At 41.7% G+C, this 24,292-nt stretch overlaps 1 protein-coding gene across 2 annotated transcripts in view; it reads right to left on the bottom strand.

Annotated features, from left to right (window-relative positions):
- The window catches only part of LOC126278293 (nuclear transcription factor Y subunit gamma-like), a 40,621-nt gene that overhangs the window by 1,922 nt on the left and 14,407 nt on the right, over nucleotides 1-24,292 (bottom strand). For both annotated transcript variants that reach the window (XM_049978304.1, XM_049978305.1), the window contains exons 4-6: nucleotides 9,025-9,162; nucleotides 6,954-7,103; nucleotides 2,707-2,898 (exon numbers count right to left, since the gene is read on the bottom strand). In XM_049978304.1, coding sequence (XP_049834261.1) covers nucleotides 2,707-2,898; nucleotides 6,954-7,103; nucleotides 9,025-9,162 — 480 coding nt within the window. The remainder of the gene's footprint in view (nucleotides 1-2,706; nucleotides 2,899-6,953; nucleotides 7,104-9,024; nucleotides 9,163-24,292) is intronic.

The raw sequence follows: 24,292 nt of genomic DNA, 5'->3' as shown, positions 1-24,292 counted from the left end.
GTCTGATTGGTTTGCTTCAAAAGACGAACATTTATATTGGCGTGGTGTCCACAAATTGCCAGAAAGGTGGTCAAAATGTATAGAAAGCAATGGTCAGTACTTTGAATAAAATGTTATTACTATTCAATTCAAAATTAGTGTTACATTTTCACAAAAAACAAACAAACAAACAAAAACCCAACGCTCATTTCATACCGGTACACCTGGTATAAATATGCTTCTTTGCACCAGTTGCAGACCTGCTGTAGACTGGAGGTATTCTTCTTAATGTTCAAAAATTTTAGAAATACAATAAACAAGCACATACGACATTTAATTTATTTTACTTATTTTGTAACAATCTACCACACTAATATACACAAAAGTAACAAATTGAAGCATTAGTGGTGTTAATATGTTTAAGACAGTAAACAATAATTTGTCTGTCTCAATCTATATTTCTAAATTGCTGAAACTGTCAACTGGTCCCAGTTCCAGGTTGCCTGTCTAATGAGTTGGATTGGGGCAAAAAAATCTGGTTTTTCACTATTTCATGTAATTATTGATCAAATTTAAAATGCTATCATAATCTACTCATTAAGAGATGTGTAATCTTATGTTAAAGACTGAACACAATAAGTCTAGCAGTTCATTAGAAACAGCCTATATGTCTTGAGGCAGCGTAACTTACCGTGCCCAAATTACTCACAGCCCTCAACATAATTTCTGCATGATAAAACCACTTTAAATGATCACTGTTGACTGTCAGATTCTTTATACAAGATGACCTTTGTTTCACCATGTATTACATTACAGGACAGCTTGACCCGTGCCCATTTTCAAATGCAGTTGTTTCGTGATGTGTGTATGTGCGCCACGTAGCATTAGATAGCCTTTACATACACATATCGCTGAAAGAACTGCATTTGAAAATGGCTAAAGGTTGAAACTGTCTTATAATGTAATACATGACAAAAAATAAAGGTCATATTGTATATACTATCTGCAGTCTACAATGGTTATTTAAAATGGTTTTATCATTCAGATACTCAGACTATCTTCATCCAATTTTGAATTTCTATTAGTGTATGGGGGAATGATCCCAAACAAATAAAACCAACATAACTATGGTTTTTCTTCTTCTATATAAATATTTTAACATGCTTAATAGAAAACATTTATTAGATGTTTGAAGCTGTTTTATATATGGGAGTTTGATTCTTTAACCGACTGGGGGTGGAGTTACTGGTATATACTAACGTAACGTACCCAACATATTCACATTTGGGAGAGTCAATAAAAGGCAACAGATGTAAAGAAAATAAAGGGAGCCTACTTGTCATAATTACATGAGTAAAATGCTTATTATCCTGGAAAAGTTGGCTCAAGTCCAACATTCAAACAGAATCTTTTGTATGATATTGATTCAGTGACAATCAAGTCTGCTTTTATTCGATGTACTATGTAAGCAATTACATAAAAAGTGATCTCACTTTAATAAGGAGTGTATTGCAGAAAAAAGACAAGGGGCATTCAAGAAGTAATTCAACACTTTTTTCCTGAAAGCAGGTTGGTTTTATTCAGGATTACAATATGCCATTTACAATTCCCCATTCTTTTGGCTAAAATACCTTATTTTTTTCCAACACAATCCCCATTCAATGCGACACCCTTACGCCTTCTTACTGGGAGGGCCTGTATGCCCACACGACGCCAGAGCCAATGCTGTGCTACATCAATAACCTCCCCGTCATCCATGTACTATTCTAACCACAAGAACATACAAACAATGACAGATACAACAATTTATTGTGCCTGGAAATAATTTGTTACAGGAAGACACTTTCCATGGAGTGTTTACACTACTAGTCTGATAATCCTAGTCAGAATGTCACCACCTAACCGAGGAAGAGGCTGGCAGGGCTCGACTCTATAACCTGTTGGCCAGCCAGTCAAGTGCATGGAGAGGAGGCTGCAAGTGCATCCATAAGTAGTGACATCTGATGGTTGTAGAACCTGCGGAATCTGTCCATGTCACTATACCAAAGCTCCTTCCTTGGGTGGAGGGTGGGGGTGGGGGTTGGGGGGTGGGGGGGGGCGGAGCATCGCTGATTCCCTAGGCAAGGTCAGATGGTCACAATTTGGAGACGTGTCAATGTCCTTGGAGGTGAGAGCAACTCCTAGTAGCTGAAGAAAGATTATGGGTGAAAGTGACTCGAATGAGGAGCACCCCGACGCCCTCCACCCCTGGTCAGACCATGAGATGACAGGACCAGTGACAGGCAGTCCGAGCCAGGATCCCTGGCAACATCCCGTGGCGATGTGGAAGGTGAAGGTGAAGGTGACTCCAGCGCAGGATGAGGCCACACAGGATATATTGAACTGGCGAGGGCAAGTCCGCCATCTGGAAGGCCACTGGAGCTGCTGCCAGTGGCTTTGAGGTCGCAGGCTCATCAGGCAGACATGATACGAAATAAAAAAAAGACACACATGTTGCAATACTTATTGAATGCCCCTTGTAAATTTACATAAAAAGTCTGTCTCAATCATGTACATATTACTCTTTTCAAAATATGCTACTACTATGAACATGTCAAATGCATCAAACATAATTCACAAAGCACTTTTAAAAATTTCCTGAAGAGTAACAAGTGAAACCCACACACCATGGCCTAGTACTATGACTCAGACCAAGGCCAAACAAAAACAAATAATACAAATAATTACCGGTACTTGCTGTATGTCCCCAGAGGGGGCAACAATTTGCTGGACTATCTGTATCCCGCCTGCGGGCTGTGCAGCAGCGACCTGCCCTGCCTGCTGCAGCTGGATGACCTGCGCTGGCTGCTGTGCAGCTGCCTGATGCTGCTGTGCAGGCACCGTTGTTGTTGTTGCGGAGTTTGTCCCAACTTGTGTCACCTGTACAATTGAATACTTCGTCATCTGGACTTCACCAACTCATATATTTAATATTTACTTTGTTGTTGTATGAATTTCATGAACAGATTTTTATATCGAATTTTTCATAAGTTATTCTGTAATATCTTGGCAGGTTAATGTGGCAGCGCTTGAAAGATTTATCTCCTGTCCAGAATGAGGTTTTTAGGATGAAACACCTCAGAAGGGTGGGAAAATTAACAGGTCAGTTTCCTGACAGAATAATCATTTCACTATTCACCAGAAGTTATTTTGATTTGAGTTAAATGTCCTACTTCGTTAAAGAGTTGGAGTAAAAGTTCTGATTGGATGAGGATAGGGCAAAAGTTAGTCAGAGCACTGGTTACAGCAATGAACTTTTATTTGTAGGAGTGGATTTACAATCTAAACCAAGATTTGAGTTTTCTGTGGCTTCCCTAAGTTGCTGGGGGCTTTGAACATGAACCCCCGCCTTAACCATGGCACAGCCACAACTGGTGTTATACAGATATTTGACTCCAGGTCTCGTTAAAAGTCTGATTTTATGAAACTTTGATTCTTTGTATTGTTTAAGTCCCTTTATAACCAGCTGGGTAATTCAATTCAAACATCGGGGAAAAGTAATGGCTTACCACCAACAGGACCACGCCTCATAAGGCACTGTGGACTGATGTCAGCTTTACCTTTAGCAGTCACATCTGTTTGTGGAAGTAATAGCTTAGCTATCAGTTTATGGAAAGCTCAATGCTTATTTCAAGGAGAGCGAGTTTCAGTTTCAAACTTAACATATTACAGATCTTGATGCTATTACGGCCACAGCACTGGCTCAGTAGGCAAAGGAACCATCATGGCATACTGTAGTTAGTTTTTGAAGACAACGGATATTTGAGCTACCACTTTTGAAGAGTTGTCTGAAATCCACGAGTCCATTACCTTGAGCACTATAGTATGACAGAAGAGTCTCAGTACGGTAATTTTATTTTGCTTATTGTTGGAAGATGTGTGGCCACTACCAGATTACTTTTCACACACGTGAGTTTGGAAAGCTCAAAAATGTTATTTTTGTGCATTCTATTAGTAACAGAATGGGAGGACTAGCATTTTATATTTAATGATTTGCACACTTTGCAACATTCATAATACAGTCAGCATGAAATCCATTGAAGGTGCAAAAGTTTACTTCTCTTACAAGGGCTTTAGTCTGTCAATAGATTGGGAATTACAATATGCAGTAGTTTTTATGCAATACATCATCAGCTTACATTGCAGGGGAAAGAAAAAAAAATTATTCACACTGCAGCAATGTGACTATGTGAAGTACTACGTATCAAGCCATATGACATTCCCCAACCATTATCCCTACCCCAAGGTTCCTACCCCTACAAACAATGCCACTTAAAAAATCTGCCCCATCCACCCTCCCACTACCACCTACTCCAGCCTACACTAATAAATTCTACAATATCAAAGGCAGAACAACTTGCAAAGCCACGCATTCTGTTTATTAACCCTTTGACTGCTACAGACATGCTCTCTGCATTCCGTGCATGGTTTTGTTGTTGCTGTACTGCTTGCCCAAAGCTGTTGCCTGTGCTCAGAGACGGTTTTCCAACCACTATAAAATACTTACCATTTGATTTTACGAAAATATGTTTGCACGCTTACAGTCTGATGTCTTCATCTGATAAAGGACTGGATTTCTTTTCATTGTTCACCACAGTTACTGTGCTGCATCAAATTAATTAAACCATTATGTGAAATTTTAAAGAATCTGCAAAGGTAAAAACGCATTTGTAAACTTTGTGTATGCCTGATTTTAGCTCATAGACTGATGTGTATGAAATTCACACAAGATATCAAATTTTTCTTTAAAATTGAGCTCAGAATTCTCTCTCACTTCATTCTGCTACAGACATGCTCTATGCATTCCGTGCATGCTTTTCATATCCAGCAGTGACATGTGGCACATCAGGAATCATGCAGAAATAATCATTATCAATTTCATAAATGTTTCAAGGTATTGTAATGAAGTGGTTTCTTTTTTTTCCCAAATGACAGCATACAAAGAAGCACATATGTTGCATAATAAATAATTGACACTTTTTTATTCATTGATATATGTAAGTAACTCTGCTGCAGCAGTGAGACGGTTACTTTAATGGGACATATAAATACATTAACAAGGAAAACACAGAGGCTGTGTTTAAATACGTCCTCAGTACTTGGGAGCAATGGACACGCCAAAGTTAACTCATCCACAGCTGTCAAAGGGTTAACTGGTGTCCATCCATACCATTTTATATACGGAATGAGCACCATTAAGCTGGCCGAGTGCATGAATGGCCATAGAAGACTTGTTCTCCTTGAGAACAGCCACTGCCCAATTAATGAACATACAGTAAAGTAGGACCCAATTGACCTGAATGCTTACTACATCACACAGGCTACTTCAATTCTCCAAATTGATACTAGTTTCCATGAACTTCAGGGATGGGAATTTATTCTCAACATATCGTAGCACATTCCAACATCCTCCTGGAACATATTTACCCCCTTTTCATCACCATAATTTCATTATATTTTATATACTCCTTATATATTTTATCCCATATTTCCTTTATTTTCTTCCTGCTTCTACTGTTTTGTCTTCATTCTTCCCTGTTGCCCTTTATCTTTTTCTCTAGTTTTTAATGATAAAATTCAATTACCTTCCTCTTAGTGTTTTACATCTCACTCTGGCATCTTTGGAGCAAAGATTTCATGTACTATCTTTCACTACCTACTCTTTCTCATGACCCCCCCTCCCCCCCTGCACTCTCTCTTGGCTGCAAAAGTGAACTTCCATAAATTTTGTGAGTAAAAACTATTGTCATGAATAGTTACTTAAGAAATCTCAAACAAATGAGTTAACTACCAGTAAAAAGCCTGTTGGCAACAGCTTGAGACAATTATATTGAGATCTGCTGGGAACAGTAGTAATATTTATAAATAACAAAGGTCAATTACTTATCTGCACATGTTGGCAGCTGTTGTGACTGACAATTCGCAATTTTTCACAAACACAACTTTTATTGGTGTAAGTTCACAAGGTTGATGACTGAACAACAAACAAAAGGTAACAATAATGATGCCAGCGAAGTCTCTTAATTGAGGCAAACAAAAGTTCACTTCTAATTTTCCACAAAGCTTCATGGTAACACACACACACACACACACACACACACACACACACACACACACACACACACACACACACACACACACACACGAGTAACAGTCCAATTCAGAGACGAAGACGTAATCTTCAACGGTCGCAGTACATGACATCGGCATCCAGCGTGAACTGAACTTCGGGGCTGGTTCTAGCCCCTAAATAGCTGTCTCCAGCCAATCAGGTTTTGGCATAGTGATACTTGCTGCAGGCTGTGGCTCAAGCTCCCCCTGCAGGAAGTAGTGCTCGGAATGTCTGTTTCCATTATCTTGTATGTAAGTAGCTGGTGTTTACTAGCCAGTGTTTACCATGATGCTTTTGGTGTGCCTTGGGCATAGACAACCTCGACCTCTGTGTAAGGGGCTACCTTGGCTCCGGTATAACACCACAGTTGGAAATAAACACAGATAACTGTACCAACCTCCTCAACAACCGAATGCAATTGTTGCTGGGGATTGGGTGAGGGCCAACAATATTTGGAGATACATAACAAGACAACTGAATGTGGTTAAAGAATACCGAGATTAATTCTTTTGATAACCATGAGAGATCAGAACTGCTGGTGCCATCAACTGTTTTGTGTGCTCTAGGTTCATTATTTAATAATACATAAAAGGAAACTTTGCCACAGTTATTTAGAATTTTATTAAGTCTTCATCCTGACTGCATTTAGCTGGAAAACAGATGACATCAGAATTGGACAGTGAATCACGAAAGTTACAGCAATTAATACGAACTTCCTAAAACACATTGTTTCAGTTGGAGGATTATCTGATTAACTACTTAAGAGAATAAAACAAAGAATCTTATTTTTTGTTGCTAACAACAGCAAAAATGTTAGTTATACCTGCTCAACTGCAGCATTAGGAATAGCAACAGTCTGAACCTGTCCAGGCTGTACTATCTGAATAGTTGCTTGATTTGCTGATCCAGTTTGTTGATTTGTCTGCTGGAGAGCTGCTTGATGTTGCTGAGCTAGTTGAAAGTAGTAGTGTACCTGGAAAACAAAATCCTGTGTGGATTATGTTGCCAAAGTAAACACTAAACAGGCAAATGTAAAACAAGGACATTAATAAATTCTAGTTTGCCCTACATTATTAAAAAAACAGTTTGCGGAAACTTAGTCAATAATAGAAGGCAACTGCTGGTAATGGGGATGAATAATTAGCTAGGATATATCACAGCCTGAGGCTGTGGGAGCTTTGGTAAGACTACCACACAGAGGTTTTTCAGCGTAAGGTATCAGTGAGTCAATAAGATAGTGCTCTATTGGAATTTGGAACGTAAATTATAAAACTGTGGAAAGTCCAGGACCGAAAAACTGGAAATGAGTGTATGGCATTGTTGGCGGGGAGGCCCTACTCATGGAAGTTCAGCTGCCAAGTGCAAGTCTTATTGGATTCAAAGCCACATTGGGTGATTGCGTGCTGGTGATGGGGATGAAATGATGATGAGGACAACACGACACCCAGTCCCCGAGCGGAAAAACTCTCCAACCCGGTCAGGAATTGAACCTGGGGCAGCATGAATGGGAGGCGAGCACGTTACCACCCACCTTAGCAGGTGGACTTCCAGGATGGAATAACAACAATATGGAAAGGACAGATTGCTACTCATGACAGAGGAGGCACTGAATCACAGACTGGGGCAGTGAATAAAGCTTGCTAAAAATATCAAGCTTTCAGACAAAGTCCTTCTTCCAAAATAGAAAACATGCTCACATTCACACAAGCATAACTCTCATACACTGGCCAGTGTCTCTGGGCACTTGGGCCTGACTATGTGACTGTATCTGATGCAAGCAGCAGTCTGCTGGGGTGGCGGTGGTGGTGGTGGTGGTGGTGGTGGTGGTGGTGGGGGGGGGGGGGGGGTTAAAGGAGGCAGTACTGGATGGGGAGGGAGCATGGGGTGCGGAGGAGGGGTAGCAGAGTAGGGGTAGGGGATGATGCTGCATTGCCCGTGGGAACATACACGGACGAGGTGGGGACGGGACAGGACAGGACAGGACAGGACAGCTAGGTGTGGTGTCAAGAGACTGTGCTGGGTGGGAGGGAGGGGGTGACAGAACAGGAGAGAGGGTAGAGAATGGCAGAGGACTGGTAGATGCATTGGTGGGTGGTTCTGGAATGACAGCTAGGAAGGGGATAGGTAGGTGGAGGACAAGGGCTAGCAAAGGTTGTTTGGGGGGGGGGAGGGGAGGGGGGATGTTATGGGAATAAAAGATATGTTGTAGACAGTAGTAGAAATCTGCATGAAAATGATAATATTAAATTGGTGCACAGATGTATAACTCTAAACAATGTAATGATAAACACTTTTCATGTTATCCAGGACAACCAAATGATATGAATAGTTGGCAAATTAAAGTCTGCAGAAGATGTCAGATGAAAGACTTTACAAATGGAGTAACAGCAGCTGAAGAAATCAGAACTATGACAGTTAATACATGGTGACAAGAAAGGTGAAGAATCATAGTTAGTTGGATGAAGCAGGGTCAAAGAAAACAAAAAGGAAAGATTGGGGACATTACAGTGAAATAAAGGTTGCATTTGAAGAGCTCATTTTCATGGAAGCTCTGTTATATATTCAGAGACCAATTAAAAATAATGTGTGTATGAAAGCAAACTAAATGAGATTGTAAAATATAGAAGAGAGTTTTCACACTAGAGAACCAAAGATGTGATATACAAACAAGATAGCAAAGAAGTGAGCATAAAAGTAAGAGTCATTCGTCAGATGGAAAAACTATTCTGCAACAAAAATTTCACATTGTTCACAGATTACAAGTGTAACAACACAAGCCAGGTAAAGATTTTTCTTCACTGTCCACATCAAACGATTATTGCTGTTTCTAAATTGGGCAACAACCACACGATTAGTAGTAACTAGTAACGTCAAAAACAAAATATTTCCATTACCTGATCAGGATTCATTGAAGTCGTTCGAACTCCACCATCATCTCTAGATTTATTTGGTTTTAGTTCATCTCTAGGAACAATGTCAATCAAAAAATCAAACTGATCATACTTTGTGATAGCCATAGCAATATCATTTCTCTGCAAAAAAAAGAAAACGATGTATAATTTATTATGAGTCAAAAATGTTTTGTGTAATAATTACAAACTGAATTGAAAACCAGTGACGACAGGATGAATACACAACATCTACAATTATCTACAGCCATACTCTTCAAACCACCATAATGTGCATGTCAGAGCAGCACCTACACTTGTACCACATATCTGGGTTTCTTCTTGTTCCAACTGCGTACTGAGCAGGGAGAGTGACTGCTTTAATGCCTGTACGCCCACAATTAGCTTAACCCAGTCTTCTTGGTCCCTATGGGAGCAGTACATAGGAAGCTGTAGTATATTCCTTGCTTAAAACTGGTTCTTGAAACTTTTTATAGCACACTTTTGTGGGACAGATGTCAACAAACTTGAAGAGTCTGCTAGTTCAGGTTTTTCAGCATCTCTGTAATACTCTTGCATGGGTCATGCAAACATATCCGCAGTCATGCTGCCCTGCTTTATAAACATGTAATATTTATTGTTAGTCCTTTTTAGTGTTGGTACCACACAATTGATCAATATTCTAGAATAGTTGCATGAGCGTTTTGTAAACTATCTAACTGTGTTTTCCCAATACCCTAGCAATAAACTGGTGTGTGTCACCAGTTTTACGTAGAACTGAGGCTTTGAGAAAACTGTGAATCATTGCACCACTTTGAAATCTTATCAACATATGTCTGAGTATTTGTGCAGCTTTTGGTTTGCTAGCTGATTGGGGTAAGAGATGTCATCAGTCCACCCATCAAGCGTTCGGTTGTCTGTAGGTAGTTACGTCCACCAGGAATGTGCTCAGATGAGAAAAGTACGCTGGAGTGGTAAAAGTGAGGCACTTAAAGTAATATTGATGACAGTGCTGAAAAACGATTTACTAAGAATTAAAGGTCTATGGATTGGATTGATACGCAGGCTAGTAGAGACTGGAGGTATCTCAGAGCTTAGTTATGCTGAGAGAATCCCCACCCCCCACCAACCTGATTAGAAGTGAAAACAACTGCAGAATATGGATGTCAGTAGGACCATGAATAACAAAACAAGATGACAGAAATAATTACGGCCGCACATGGGTGTGCCCTGGGGCTGCTCCCACAGCAGACGCATTCCCAGTCCTTAACAGGCAAAGCATTAAAGAGGAGGATAGTCCTAATCAACATAGTCCTACTACTTAAAAAGGAAACAGGATGTGGCAAAAATATGTAAAACACCTAAAAGCAATTAAAATGAAGGAAAGGAGGGATGACAGATGCAGATGGCAAAGGTGACAGATGCAGACGGCAAATGTGACAGGGCTGAGGGTTCCCTGAGATTACTGCAGCATGGCACCCTCCCTTCTGTTCCTCCCTAAAGACATCAACTGTTGTATGCCACATTAGCATCAGTAATGATGCAGGAGACATTCCAAATATAACTACCCTGCCCCTGCCCTGAAGATAGCTTAAAATGTTGTAAAACCTGAGAATAAAAACAACTGCCAGTAAAAACAGAGAACTAGTTCAATTATCAGTGAGTTGCCTGCCAACACAAGAAGAAAAAAAATTGGAAGACTATGCTTAGCATGGAGAGCCAGGAGGAGCAGCATTCCACTGGGATGAGCAAATATCAGTAAGGGCCCACAACCACAATGTGGGGGTAATCCACTACGTAAGATAAAACTATAAAACTGTGTGTCAGTATGGTATGACAGCCGCTAATGTGGCATACCACAGTTGATGTCTTTAGGGAGGAACAGAAGGGAGGGTGCCATGCAGCAGTAATCTCTTTGATAGTGCAGACTTTGTTACAGGGGGAGTAGCCCACCAGATGCTGCTCTATCTCTAATTGAGCAGAGGCTTAGCTGCACCTGCAAATCTGGTTGTCTATGCAAATGAGGGAGGAGGGTGGCAAACAATTGTTCTCTAGCCAAATGGTTGGCCAATTCACTCCCTGGGATACTAACATGATTTGCAGCTAGTCCTAAAAACTGGGACTGTGCAACAATGTGGGAGTGCTGGGTACACAAATAGAGTGCTTGACCTGCATTTTTGTTGGAGCAAACTGGAAACCATGAGAAAGGGTCCAAGAAGAGGCCCATCAGATAGCACTTTGGAGTTGGCATTCAGCTACAGCTATAGCGTATCAAATGCAGAAGTCACTGACATACAGCACAGGGGTGACCACTAGTCTAACAGAGATCACTAATTTACTGATGTTGATGAGGAATAGTGTGACACTCAGCATGGAGCCCTACATGATGCCATCCTCTTGGACCCGTGGAGTGCTGAATGAAGTACCAACTTGCACCCAGAACAACTGTTGGGATAAAAACCACTACATAAAAATTGTTAGGGAGCCTTGAAAACCCGTCATGGAAGGCAAGTAAAATGTGATGGCGCTAGGCAGTGTCATATGCCTTATATGGGTTAAAAGAGACAACAATGAGGTGTTGTGCATTTATAAAAAGCCTCTCTGATAATAATTTCCACCTAACAAGATGTTCGCTTGTGATCGTCCCTCCCAAAAACTACAATGATAGAGGGTCAAGAAGCCCTGAGTTCAAGAACCCAGCATAATCCTTTCGAGCAGTTTGTAGAGCACATTTGTGAGGTTAATCAGCCAGTAGCTCTCAATGTTTGTTGAGTTTTTGTCTGGCTTAAGGATTGGGATCACGATACTATTTCACCATTGCAAAGGAAAGACAAACACTGTTGAGCCAAATACATTGAATAATAGTCAGATGTGGCAGCATGTGATTGTGAACTTAATCAGGGCTCGAGGCAGTATTGTGAGATGAGGTCAGAGCCTGAAGAAATTCCCAGTCAGTGACGTAAAGGTTCACTATAGAATTCAGCAAGTCAAGGGGTGAAGGAGAAAGGGATGTCTTCAATTCATTCTTTTTGTGCCCAGGAGGCAGCTGCATAAGAATATTATGCCAGTGTCAAGTGGGTCACAAGGTATTCAGCAACAACCAATGTATCAGTACAGAGGCAATTCAGAAGGAACAGACCTAGTGCAGCTGTTAATCTTCGGTGGCCCAGAAGACTACAGTGCTTGGTCCACACCAGGGATGAAGAGGCATATGTTCCCAGGGAGGAGGTAAGAGTACTCTCAGCATTCCTTTTTGTTTTTCAGTTATCAGTCTTCAAACTGGTTTGATGCAGTCTGCCACTAAATCCTCTCCTGCAGCAGCCTCATCATCTCAGAGTAGCATTCGCACCCTATGTCCTCATTACTTTCTGCATATCTTCCAATCTCTGTTTTCCCCTACAGTTTTTGCCCTCTACTTGTACAGTTCCCACTAGTATCGTGGAAGTTACTTCCCAATGTCTTAACACTCGTCCTATCATCCTGTCTCTTATTCCAGTCATTGTTTTCCATATGTCCTTTTGTTCGCTGATTCTGTGGAGAATCTCTTCAGAACTTATCACTCCACCTAATTTTCAACATTATTATGTAGCATTACATCTCAAACACTTCAATTCTCTTCTGTTCCGGCTTTCCCACTGATGATCCACTACATACAATGCTGTGCTCCAAACATAAATTCTCAGAAATTTCTTCCTCAAATTAAGGCCTATGTCTGATACTAGTAACATTCTCTTCGCCATGAACCTTCTCTGCCTCGACTAGTCTCCTTTTTACATCATACTTTCTTCATCCATCGTAAGTTATTTTGCTTCCAAGCCAGCAGAATTTCTTAATTATTTCTACTTTGTGATCAACAACTTTAATGTTAAGTTTTTCACTACTCCCATTTCTGCTGCTTCTTAAAACTTTGATCTTTTTCTGGTTTACTCTCATCCCAGATTCTGTACTCATTGGACTGTTCATTTAGTTCTATGGATCCTGTAATAATTCTTCACTTTTACAGAAAAGAGCAGTGTCATCTGCCAATCTTAACACAGATATCCTGTCACCCCGAATTTTCATCGTGTCCCTGAACCTTTCGTTTATTTCCATCATTGTTCGTTTGATGCACAGATTGAAAAGTACAGGCAAAGGGCTGCATTACTGTCTTACAGCATTTTTAATCCGACACTTCATTTTTGGTCATCCAATCTTACTGTTCCTTCTTGGCTCAAGTACAAACTGTGTAGCAGCCACTTTTCACTACAGCTTAACTCTATTTTTTCTCAGAATTTTGAACACACTGCCCCATTTTAAATTGTCAGGTACTTTTTCTAGATTGACGAATTCTATGAGCATGTTTTTATTTTTCTTCAGTTCTCATTCCATTTTGAAACGCAGTATCAGAATTGCCTCTCTGGTGCCTTTACCTTTCCTAAAGCCAAACTGATTGCCGTCTAAAATATCCTCTATTTTCTTTTCCACCCTTCGTATATTATTCTTGCCAGCAGCACGGATGCACAAGCTGTTAATCTGACTGCGTGGTAGCTCTCACAAATATGAGCACTTACTATTTTCAGAATTTTGTGGATATTTTTTATGAAAGTTTGACAGTATACGTCAATGTCATATATTCTACACCTCAACATGTACAGTCTTTTGGTTGCCATTTCCACATTGTATTTAGAAATTACAATGGAATGTTATCTATCCCTTCTGCCTTATATGTTCGCAAATCTTCCAGAGCTCTTTTAAATTATGATTAATACTAGATCTCCTATGTCTTTCACATCAATTATAATTTCTTCTTTGATAAAGTTGTTAGACAAGTCCTCTCCCTCATGAAGACCTTCATTTACTGCATTTGACAGTGGAACTCCCATTGCACTCAATTTTGCCACTCTAGCTACAAATTTCTAAGAGGGTTATTCTGATTTTTCTATATGCAGAGTCAGTCCTTCTGAAACATTTCTTTTTTTATTTCTTCACACTTTTCCTCTAGCCATTTAGCCTTGGCTTCCTGCACCTCCTACAAATTAATTCCTAAGTGATTTATATTGCTGTTTTCCTTGAACAATTCTGTACTTGTTTCTTTCATTGACGCACTAGAAAATATTACTCCAGGAAACTAAAAGAATACACTGGGAAAAATTTCTATGAAGGCAACTGCAATTTGACATAGTGGGAAGACCATATAAATTACTGGCTGAAATGGTTAATGGACCTACTGTCACTGCACAGTTCATAAAGTGGATGGCTAAGTGACAGCTGGAAGGAGGGAATCAGCAGAATATCTGCTAACCACCCTAGCATGGACACAGATACTGTAATACATGCACAATTTAGAAGTGAACAAGATAACAAATATGACAATCAGTAGTTGGTGATATTGTTTACTCAAGAAGTTGCTGTTGCAATTTCTTAAGTCAGAGCAGTTGTGATTAAAATGGGAAAGGGTAAAGACCTGGCATCACCGAAAAGCTATAGACCTATTTGCTTATTAAAGGTCTTGGGCAAAGTTCAAGAATGTCTGCTCTGTGATTAGTTGTAGGCATATAGGGAGCTCTTGGGTCTAAACCAGTGCCAATATAGATTCAAAAAAGGGAAGTCTATAGATGATGCAATTAATAGAGCTCTTCAAATTGTAGAAAATTCAACAATTAAGTATGCAGCCATGCTCACAACTGAAATCATAACCACATTCGACAATCTTTGGTGGCCTGCATGTTCGCATGCCTTCGAGATCTCTGGGTCCCCAAATGTATGACAGGCTTTGTAGATTATTATAGTGGGCATAGCATCCAGTGGTCCTTTGGAGTAGACCAAGGTAATCACAAAGGTTACGAAGGGGTGTCCTCAAGGCCCCATAAGTGATCTGCTGTTCTGGGATCTAAGTATTGAACCCCTGTTGCATTTGTTAGATTCTACTGAAGGAGTTGTTGCATACATAGTTGTATCTGCAGATTCCAGGGCAAGACTTGAGGAAAAAGCGAGTGATGTGTTTGCTCACATGCAGCGTTGCTGCAAGAGAAGCAAACTGTCTGTAGCTGTTCATAAACCCACATACACATTTCTGAAGAGAAGACTTCCTCTTGCCAGAAATACTTCCCTGAGGTTTGACAGAATACCTGTAAAATGCAGCACTGTTTGTAGATATTTAGGCATTCTTCTAGACAATGAAAGAACTTTTGTAGAACACGTAAAAGCTGTTACTTAGAAAGGCCCCAAAGATTGCCCATGCTGGCATTGCTAACTATAAATTACCACTGTGTGTGATGCAGTCATAACATGAAGCTATATTCAGCATTGTTGTGGGCTTCACTGCCAGCATCTGTGTGCATTGCCTTAAACTAGGCAGCTACAAAACAATACTGCGACAAATTCAGTGGAGCATACTTCTGAGGCTCACCAGTGCCTTTTGCACTACACCTGTAGAGGATATATTGATGATCCTTGGGACATACCCAATGGATATTGTGATAAGTTATAGGGCAGCGTTGTATTGGTTGAGGCTTGAGCAATACGATTGTGTGTATGCGATCACATGAACGCATGTTACTGATAAAGAACATTTACAAGCCCGGAAGGTAGATGAATGCCAATCTGAGTAGGACACTATGAGCACTGCAAGGTATGTGTACAGGATATTCCCAAGCATCAGGAACAGGCTCCAACTGCATGACATTGCCCCTACTCGAAGTATGGTGCACCTATTAACAAGTCACAATCCATATCCTGAACACCTGCGTCGAATGGGATATAGTAACACACAAGTCTGTGATTGTGGTGAAGGAGATTCCTTGTTTTTCACGCAGAGGGAGAGAGGGGGGGGGGGGGGGAGAGAGAGAGAGAGAGAGAGAGAGAGAGAGAGAGAGAGAGAGACCAAAGATAATTAGACAGCCATCTGCAAACAACTTTAAGCGATCAAAACTTGTGAACTAAAGTCAATATGATGACCCTACCCGAACAGGCCATGAAGACCTAACAGTACCAACCATGTCATCCTCAGCCCACAGGCTTCCCTGGATACAGATATCGAGGGGCATGTGGTCAGCACATCACTCCCCCAGTCATATGTCACTTTGCTAAACCAGTGCCACTACTTCTCATTCAATATAGCTCCTCAGTTTGCCTCACAAGGGCTGAGTGCAGCCCACTTTCCGGCAGCACTCAGCAGACCAGATGTCACACATCCAAATGCTAGCCCAGCACGATAGAACTTAACTTCAGTTATCTGACGGGAACTGGTGTTACCACTGAGGCAAGGCTGTTGGCCAAAGACAATATGATAGCACATCAGCTATCTAAAAGGCAATTGCTTCAGTTGCAGTCTGTAAGATAAAGTGGATGCTCTGAATATGAAAATAATGTCCGTAGGTCACAAGAAGCGTGTTCTCAATTATGATCATGATAGGTACACACAAATTTACAAAAATTTCTCTCTTATAGTCGGCAAATCTCGAGTTCTTACGAGGCTGTCAGTAACTAACATAAGACTTTTTTTAAATTGGTTCTTCATTGCACACACAATATAAAACATAGTATGTCACCATGATTAATTAATATGTATGACCTGTGTCGAGCTTCTCCAGGTAACAGGTCGAAAATTCATAGCAATAAACTGAATTGAAATTTATTGATCAATTAAGTATTTCTTTTGTTACCCACGGCTTCTTTGCAGTTACCTTCCCTGTAACTATGTTTGTCTGTCCAGCATCTGTGATTGCCATTTTTATAGTTGCCCATGCTTCTTCAACTGAACTACCTACTCTCATATTTGTTACTGCAGTGTCTACAACCTTAGCAAATTTCAAACATGTATCATCGTTTCTCAGTACTTCAGTATCCCATTTCCTTCCCCACTGATTCTTGTGGATGATTCTTAAACTTGGTTGGTTGGTTTGTGGGGGTTAAAGGGACCAGACTGCGACGGTCATCAGTTCCTTTTTCCAAATACTAAAAATGCACACAGAGAATAAAAAAACGTGCAAGAGAAACGTAGACAGACGGCACAGAGCAAGAGAAACGTAGACAGACGACACAGAGCAAGAGAAACAGACAAGGAGCAGAAAAACCAAAATAAAATCACACAGAGTGTGATGGTGGTTGGCCGACCATAGGAACAAAAAAAAAAAAGGGAAGCTAACCACTGAGAGACACATTAAAAACTCAGTTTAAAATTATAGGCCAAAGGCCCGAATCAACACAAAAAATGTAACAAACACTCAAATTGAATGATAAAAAAAACTCCCTGCCCGAATAAAACGTAAAACTAAGCATGCCATGGCAGAGTCATCAGTTAAAAGGGCAGGGAGCGTATCAGGCAGCGCAAACGTCTGCCTGAGCACACTTAAAAGTGGACAGTCCAACAAAATGTGGACCACCGCCAAAGCAGACTCGCATCGACATAGAGGCGGGTCCTCACGACACAGTAAATTGCCGTGCGTCAGCCAGGTGTGGCCAATACGGAGCCGGAAAAGGACAACGGAGTCGCTGCGAGGAGCTCGCATGGAGGAATGCCACACAGATGATGTCTGCTTTATAACACAGAGTTTATTGGGTGTGGGTAGATCACGCCACTCAGCGTCCCAAAGTGAGAAAATTTATTGGCGGAGGACTGCTCGCAAATAAGTCTCTGGGAGGCCAATGTCCAGAGGTGGTTTACTGGTGGCCTCTTTCGCCAGGCGGTCGACATTTTCATTGCCGGGTACCCAACATGGCCCGGGGTCCAAACAAAGACCACAGAGCGGCCACAACGGGCAAGACTCCTGGATAGCCATCACCAGACGAGAACGAGGGAAACACTAGTTGAGAGCTCGTAAACCACTCAGGGAATCGCTACAGATCACGAAGGACTCACCTGAGAAGAAGCGGATATACTCTAGGGTACGAAAGATGGCGAGCAGCTCAGCTGTGTAAACGCTGCAGCCAGCCGGCAATGAACGTTGTTCGGAATGGTCCCCTAGAGTTAGCGCATAACCGACACGACCAGCAACCATCGAGCCGTCAGTGTAAACAATGCCAGAGCCCTGATATGTGGCCAGGATGGAATAAAAGCGGCGGCGGAAGGCCTCTGGAGGGACTGAGTCCTTCGGGCCCTGTGCCAAGTCGAGCCGAAGGCAAGGGTGAGGAACACACCATGGGGGTGTACGCAAAGTGGCCCGAAAAGGAGGTGGAACAGTGAAAACCCCAAGCCTGGAGATAAGCTCTTTGACGTGGACCGCGATCGTACAACCTGACCGGGGCCAACGTTCTGGCTGATGGACGACTGATTGCGGGAACAGGAGATGATAGTTTGGATGCCCGGGCAAGCGAAAAACATGGGCAGCAAAAGCGGCCAGTAAATTTTGGCACCTTAACCGCAATGGAGGGACACCTGCCTCCGCAAGTATGCTGACCACTGGGCTGGTCCGGAAAGCACCAGTGGCGAGGCGTATTCCGCTGTGTGCATATGAACTTTAACACTGCATGCAGTAGGCACAATTTAATGTGTTCGTCTTCATTGGGTCAAAAAATTTGGAAAATGAATGTCAGACGCAGGAGACCAAAAATTACTTCAACCAAAATGTGAAGAATGAACGAATATTCTGAGAAAGGAAAGCAAAACCTAGGGATTAGCAGGACTGACATTAAAGGCTGCCAGCTTGGGACATAGTGCAAGATAAGGAAGGATACTCAGAGACGAGAGATTGCAGCACAGGAAAGGAAGTAGGTGTCACAATAGCTTGGGGCCCTGTGTTTGCCGCACATGTACTCACAAAAGAGTTGTGAGCCCCTTGAATGATTGTGCAGCTTTTACCCGACACCACATTAAAGTAGCACTGTCTGTGGGGGCAAGAGGGTGTGTGTGCTACAATGAAGCAGATGGCTACATGGGCAATGGTGTAGCTACTGGCAGAGTCTCCCACACTGGGGATGCATCTTGCAGAGGAGCCAGACAAACGTTATCTCTCAATGTTCCACCTTCTCCTTTATCTGATCCTGAACTTTCCTTTATCATCTTGATAAGATACGATCGAGAAGGGGATGGGAGGGAGGGGGAGGGGGACCGAGACACTAAGTCACAGAGAAGGCAGCTCCCATAGGGGAATAAACCCAGGGGGAAAATCCCAGTCCTCGAAGTTAGGGTTTGGCCTCCCACCCAGTAAAAACATGTTTTGCTATGTCTCCCAAACAAAATAAAATAGCCAAATTGATCAAAAGGCTTTGATTCTGGTTAAGGACAAGGACTATTTAGGGGGGAAAAAAATACGGATTACCAGAAAAATTGAGAATATAATTTAAAAAATGGAAACAATGAAAATAGTTATGCTGTTGGCAAAAAATAATTGGAGACCATATTTTGTAGGATGAACAGTGTAACAATAAAAGTTCATCGAATAAAAATGAAATTAATTAGGGTATATGGCTCCAAGAAGAAAGGCAGGGACTTCTTCAACGGTTTACAAGAAGGGGCTGCTGGATGGATGCGAATTTTTAAAATGAAGGACTTAAATTGCTGATATGGAGTAACTGGCAGCACAATGCACCTAATGCGAAAAATGTATGTTTTTGGGGGTGTCTGGATACTTTTGATCACACAGTATACATAAACACACTTAAGCAAATTCGTCAAGGAAATTAATATCAATTATAGACTGTGTAATAGTGCAAGGCAGGAGGTAATTAAGGTTCAGTACGAGACACTGGAGTAAAAAGAGAAATGGTGTGTGGCTTCGATCAGTTTTATCATTACTTCAAAAATTGGTTTTCCGATTACGACCAAGATAAAACAGGAGGAGAAAAGGAGGATACTGAAAGTAGAACTATATAGGAACCAAAATATAGGACTCATTTGCTACAAGAAGAAAGTGTCAAATGTTTGTATAAGCAGATTAAATCTGTAGAGGACTAGTGTGTCAATGAGCTAAACAGTCACCTGAAACAGTCAATTAAGGAAGCAGTGGAGGAGGCTTTAAGAAGGGAAAGGAAGAGAAGAGTAAGAACTGAATGGATTACCATGGAGTTGTTGTAGGTAGTTGAGGAAAAGAAGAAACTCTATAGGGTTTGGTTAAGCTCTGGAGTAGATACAAGGTATAGAAAGAAAGGGCTAAGAAATTAAATTAACAAGGAAGTATTGATTTTTTTTGGAGAAGAGTATTTGGAGAAATACAGCATTTGCTTGGATATAGATTGCCAGAGGTGTGGAGGATGATAAGGAAGATAAAAGGAGTAGTAAACTCACACTCATGATACAAACTACATCTATTGCACAGTGGAAAAAGCACTCTAAGAACTTCTGGTGGAAGAGAGAAGATACCATGTGATAGAAGTCTACAACAAAAGAAGTACATTAGGTAATAAAGAACCTCACTAGAGGAAGATGTAAATGAGGTGCTGAGAAGGCAAGAAATGAAAAGGCAACTGGACTGGGAGCAGTTATGATGGAACTGTGAAAATATGCCCCCCCCCCCCCCCCTCAAATCGTGAGACCTATATGTAAATTGCTCTATCAAACTGCGGAGGGAGGGGAAGTACCAAGAGAGTGGTGGGCATCATATGTATCTGCTATTGCTACAAGGGAACAAGCAGCATACAGTTATAGGGGAATTAGTGTTATGACATTCATCAGCACAGTTTTTAGCACTATACTGAAAAATAGGTTGGAGAATGAGATCGAAGGAAAGATGTAAGAGGACCAAACAGATTTTACAGTTAGACAATCTGGTGTTGATTATATTTTTAACCTTAGACAAATAAGTGAGAGGACATGCTCTAAGACTCAGGAAGCACAACTTACATTTGTAGATTTAGAAACTCCTTAGGAAGCTGTCAAGGAACTGTGGAACGCAGAATCCACCAGAGTAGAGGAGCAATTAGTTGCTAAATGGAATTCAGTGAAGCAAAAGAAGCAAAGAAGAGGATTTTGCAGACAGTAGTGAAAAGTGCACTAACATATGGTGCAGAAGGATGGACCCTGGGGCAGCAACAGAAAAGTAGAGGACAGGCAGTAGAGATGGATGGAATGAGGAGGACAGCAAAGACATCCAGAAAAGAGAGGAGAAGAAATGAGAAAATTATGGAGATAATACATATGGAATGACCAGTCACGCAAAGAACTGAGTTCTTCAATTTATCACCATGTATGGTGAATGGAGGAAGGACAGTAGCTGAAAGCAAAACTGGAATCGTCGCTGCCAGGAATAAGGGAGCACTGAAAGCAAAACTGGAATCATCGCTGCCAGGAATAAGGGAGCACAGACAGCCACGAGTAACACGCAGAGCATTGGAACAATGAGAAAAAGAGACCTGAAAAAGGAAAACTGCCATGATCGTGAAATGTGATGACTGGGAATACTGGGCAACTGTTGAATGGGGAAGCCCTTAAAAGTAAGTAAATTCATTATACGTAACTGTATCAACCACAAAAGACTCATGTTACTACTAAAATTGCATAACATGTTATTAAAATATAGCACGAACAATAAGGTTCAATTGTGACCTGTTCAATTTCAGTGATTTTAGATGTTTCCTAATGCCACTGGCACTAATATCAACAGGGTAGTTACAATTAAACTTTCGCTATTTGAGCCGGTGTATATGGGAAACTATTTACTGTCTGGGTACCCAACTTTATAGATATCAAACAATGGAAAATGCAGGATGGAATAACACAATATTATGAAAACGATAGATCACTACTCACCATATGGGGGAAACGCTGAGCCTCAGACAGGCACAACACAAAGACTGTCAAACAAGTAAGCTTTCAACCTAAAAGGCCTTCATCAGAATTAGACAACATACACATGCAAACTCACTGAAACACAACTCACATGCACATGACCACAGTCTCTGGCTGCTGAGACCAGACTGTGAGCAGCAGCACATGATGGAAGCAGCAGTCAGGGTGGAGGGGGTAAGGAGGAGGCTAGGGTGGGCAGGATGGTAAAGCACTGCTTGTGGGAGCATACAGGGATGAGGCGGAGAGAGGGTAGGGCAGGTAGGTGCAAGTAGGGAGGTTAGACGGAGGAGGGGGGGGGGGCAGTGGAATAGAAGGAGAGAAGTAAAAAGATGGTTGGTGAGTAGGTGGAGTAGAGGGCTCTATAGTGCTGGAGTATGAACAGGGAAGGGGATAGGTGGGTGTAGGACAATGACCAGGAACATAAGATATATTGCACAGAGAGTTATCGCTGCACAATCCACAAAAGCTGATGGTAGGAAGGAGTCAGATGGCACAGATTGTGAAGCAGTCATTAAAATGGAGAATGTTGTGTTGGACAGTGTGTTCAGCCACTGGACTGTGCAGCTGTTTCTTGGCCACAGTTTGTCGGTTGCCATTCATGTGACCAGACACCTTGGTGGTCATCATGCCCATGTGGGATGCAGCACAGTGGTTGCAGCTTAGCTTGTAGATCACATGACTGATTTTACAGGTATCCCAGCCTCTGATGGGATAGGTGATGCTTGTGACTGGAATGGAAGCAGGTGGTGGAAGGATGACGTAAGGCACAGGTCTTGCCATCTACGCCTGTTACATGGATATGAGCCATGAGGCAAGAGGTTGGGAGCAGGGGCTGCGCATGTGCAGGTGATACACTTACGATTGTGGTCTACGAGAGTAGAGATTATCTCAGTAGAGGCACAGTAGCCAGCCACAGTGGGGCATTCTGGGTGGATGGTTTTATGGACTTTAGAAAGCATGTAGAAGGTAGGAGTGCAGGGAGTGGTAGGGGTGAGGAGAGAGATGGACTTTCGGGAGATGTTCTGGGATGGACCAAAGATTTGAGGAGAGACTGGAGATCCTGCTGGCTTTCTGGAATGGGGTCACAGTGGCAGAGTTTGTAGGCCGGTGAATCTGACACCTGGCAGAGTCCTTCTGTCAGGTAATCCTTGCGGTTGAAAACAAAACGATTGTAGGACTGGGATTAGTTTTTAGGTGGTGGATTGCAGTTATTTCTATGGAGGTAAGATTAGCTTCCATGTTGAGGGATTTGGGGTACGATGGTGAGGCAAGGTTCAAAATTTAAAAAATCTGGGAAGTTAACAGGGGTGATTTGAGGGCAAGGGGGGGGATCACAGTTGGATAGAAGAGTGAACTGTCAGGCAGAGTTCAACACTGATCTTCGAACGAGTCCAACTGGTAGAGTTGGTGGCAAAAAAAGAGTTTACACTGTAGGGACTGGGAGAAGTTCTTTAACAAATATTGTATGATTGAATTCAGGAGTGGGGCAAAAGGTGAGTGAGGCCTTTGGAAAGACTGATAATTCTGTGGGGTCAAGGCTGTGGGTACCCTCCAAGGAATCAAGTTGAGCTGGCCAGAAGATTCATGACCTTTTTGTTGTGCCTAGCTGTGGCTCAGAATTTCCACTATATGGTGTGCAGTAATCTATCCTTTTCATAAAATTGCAGCTTAATAAGAATGTTGTTTAGACTGTGGGCTAGAGCCTTTGCATTGTTATCAGTATTAGTGTAATAACCTGATATTAGGTGCCAGTACTGGTATGGTGACATAGGGCTGGAACACAAGCATCAATGCGCGTTACAGTTGTAGTTGCAGACAATGAATATGGGTCTGGACAAAGTGAAAAGGGCTTTACTTGTAAAGCTGATTTATCAAAACAATGGCAATAGTGCTCCTGCTACGCAAGTATCGACACATTAAAGGAATATGGAGCGGCCCTCTTTCCCCACCATGATTCGGAAGTTCAAATTAACTGGCAATTTTGAAATGCCCAACAGCACCACAAACTGTTGTAGTTATTGTTGCTATGGATGAGAATGCTGGATGCAATGCCCAACCATCAAACAGCACATAAGCTGTGTCACAACAGCTGAACATTCTATGGTCCACTGGTTGGAAAGAGCTGCTAACTTTGTGATATAGTATCTCTAGATTGTTTCCAGGCTGTCAGTAATCACAATGAGCAATGTTTGTAACCTGGTACGCAATTAACAAATGTTACCCTGTCATGTGGAAAGTAAAATGTGTTTCTATCAACAGTTTAATCATTATTTCTTTTTCGCATGTCCTTCATGTATTTCATTTAGCATCACTTAGATCTACAGCCCACTGCTTCCCCCCTTCTACACACACACACACACACACACACACACACACACACACACACACACACACACAGTGCAGTAGTTGCTGTTTCTATACAGCAGAGAAGGTAAGCCACAGAGTCCCCTCCTCCCACCCCCTACCCCAACTCTAACTGTTCTACTAGATACACATATTTTCAGTGTTTGGTCAACTATCCTTCTATAGTGGCACAAATAGCTCATATTTCAAGCTAAACGTTTCGAGTTC

Source organism: Schistocerca gregaria, chromosome 6, assembly GCF_023897955.1.
Source record: "Schistocerca gregaria isolate iqSchGreg1 chromosome 6, iqSchGreg1.2, whole genome shotgun sequence".
Lineage (NCBI taxonomy): Eukaryota > Metazoa > Arthropoda > Insecta > Orthoptera > Acrididae > Schistocerca > Schistocerca gregaria.
Note: the sequence above shows the minus strand (reverse complement) of the source record. Positions and strands in the feature narration are given on the sequence as shown.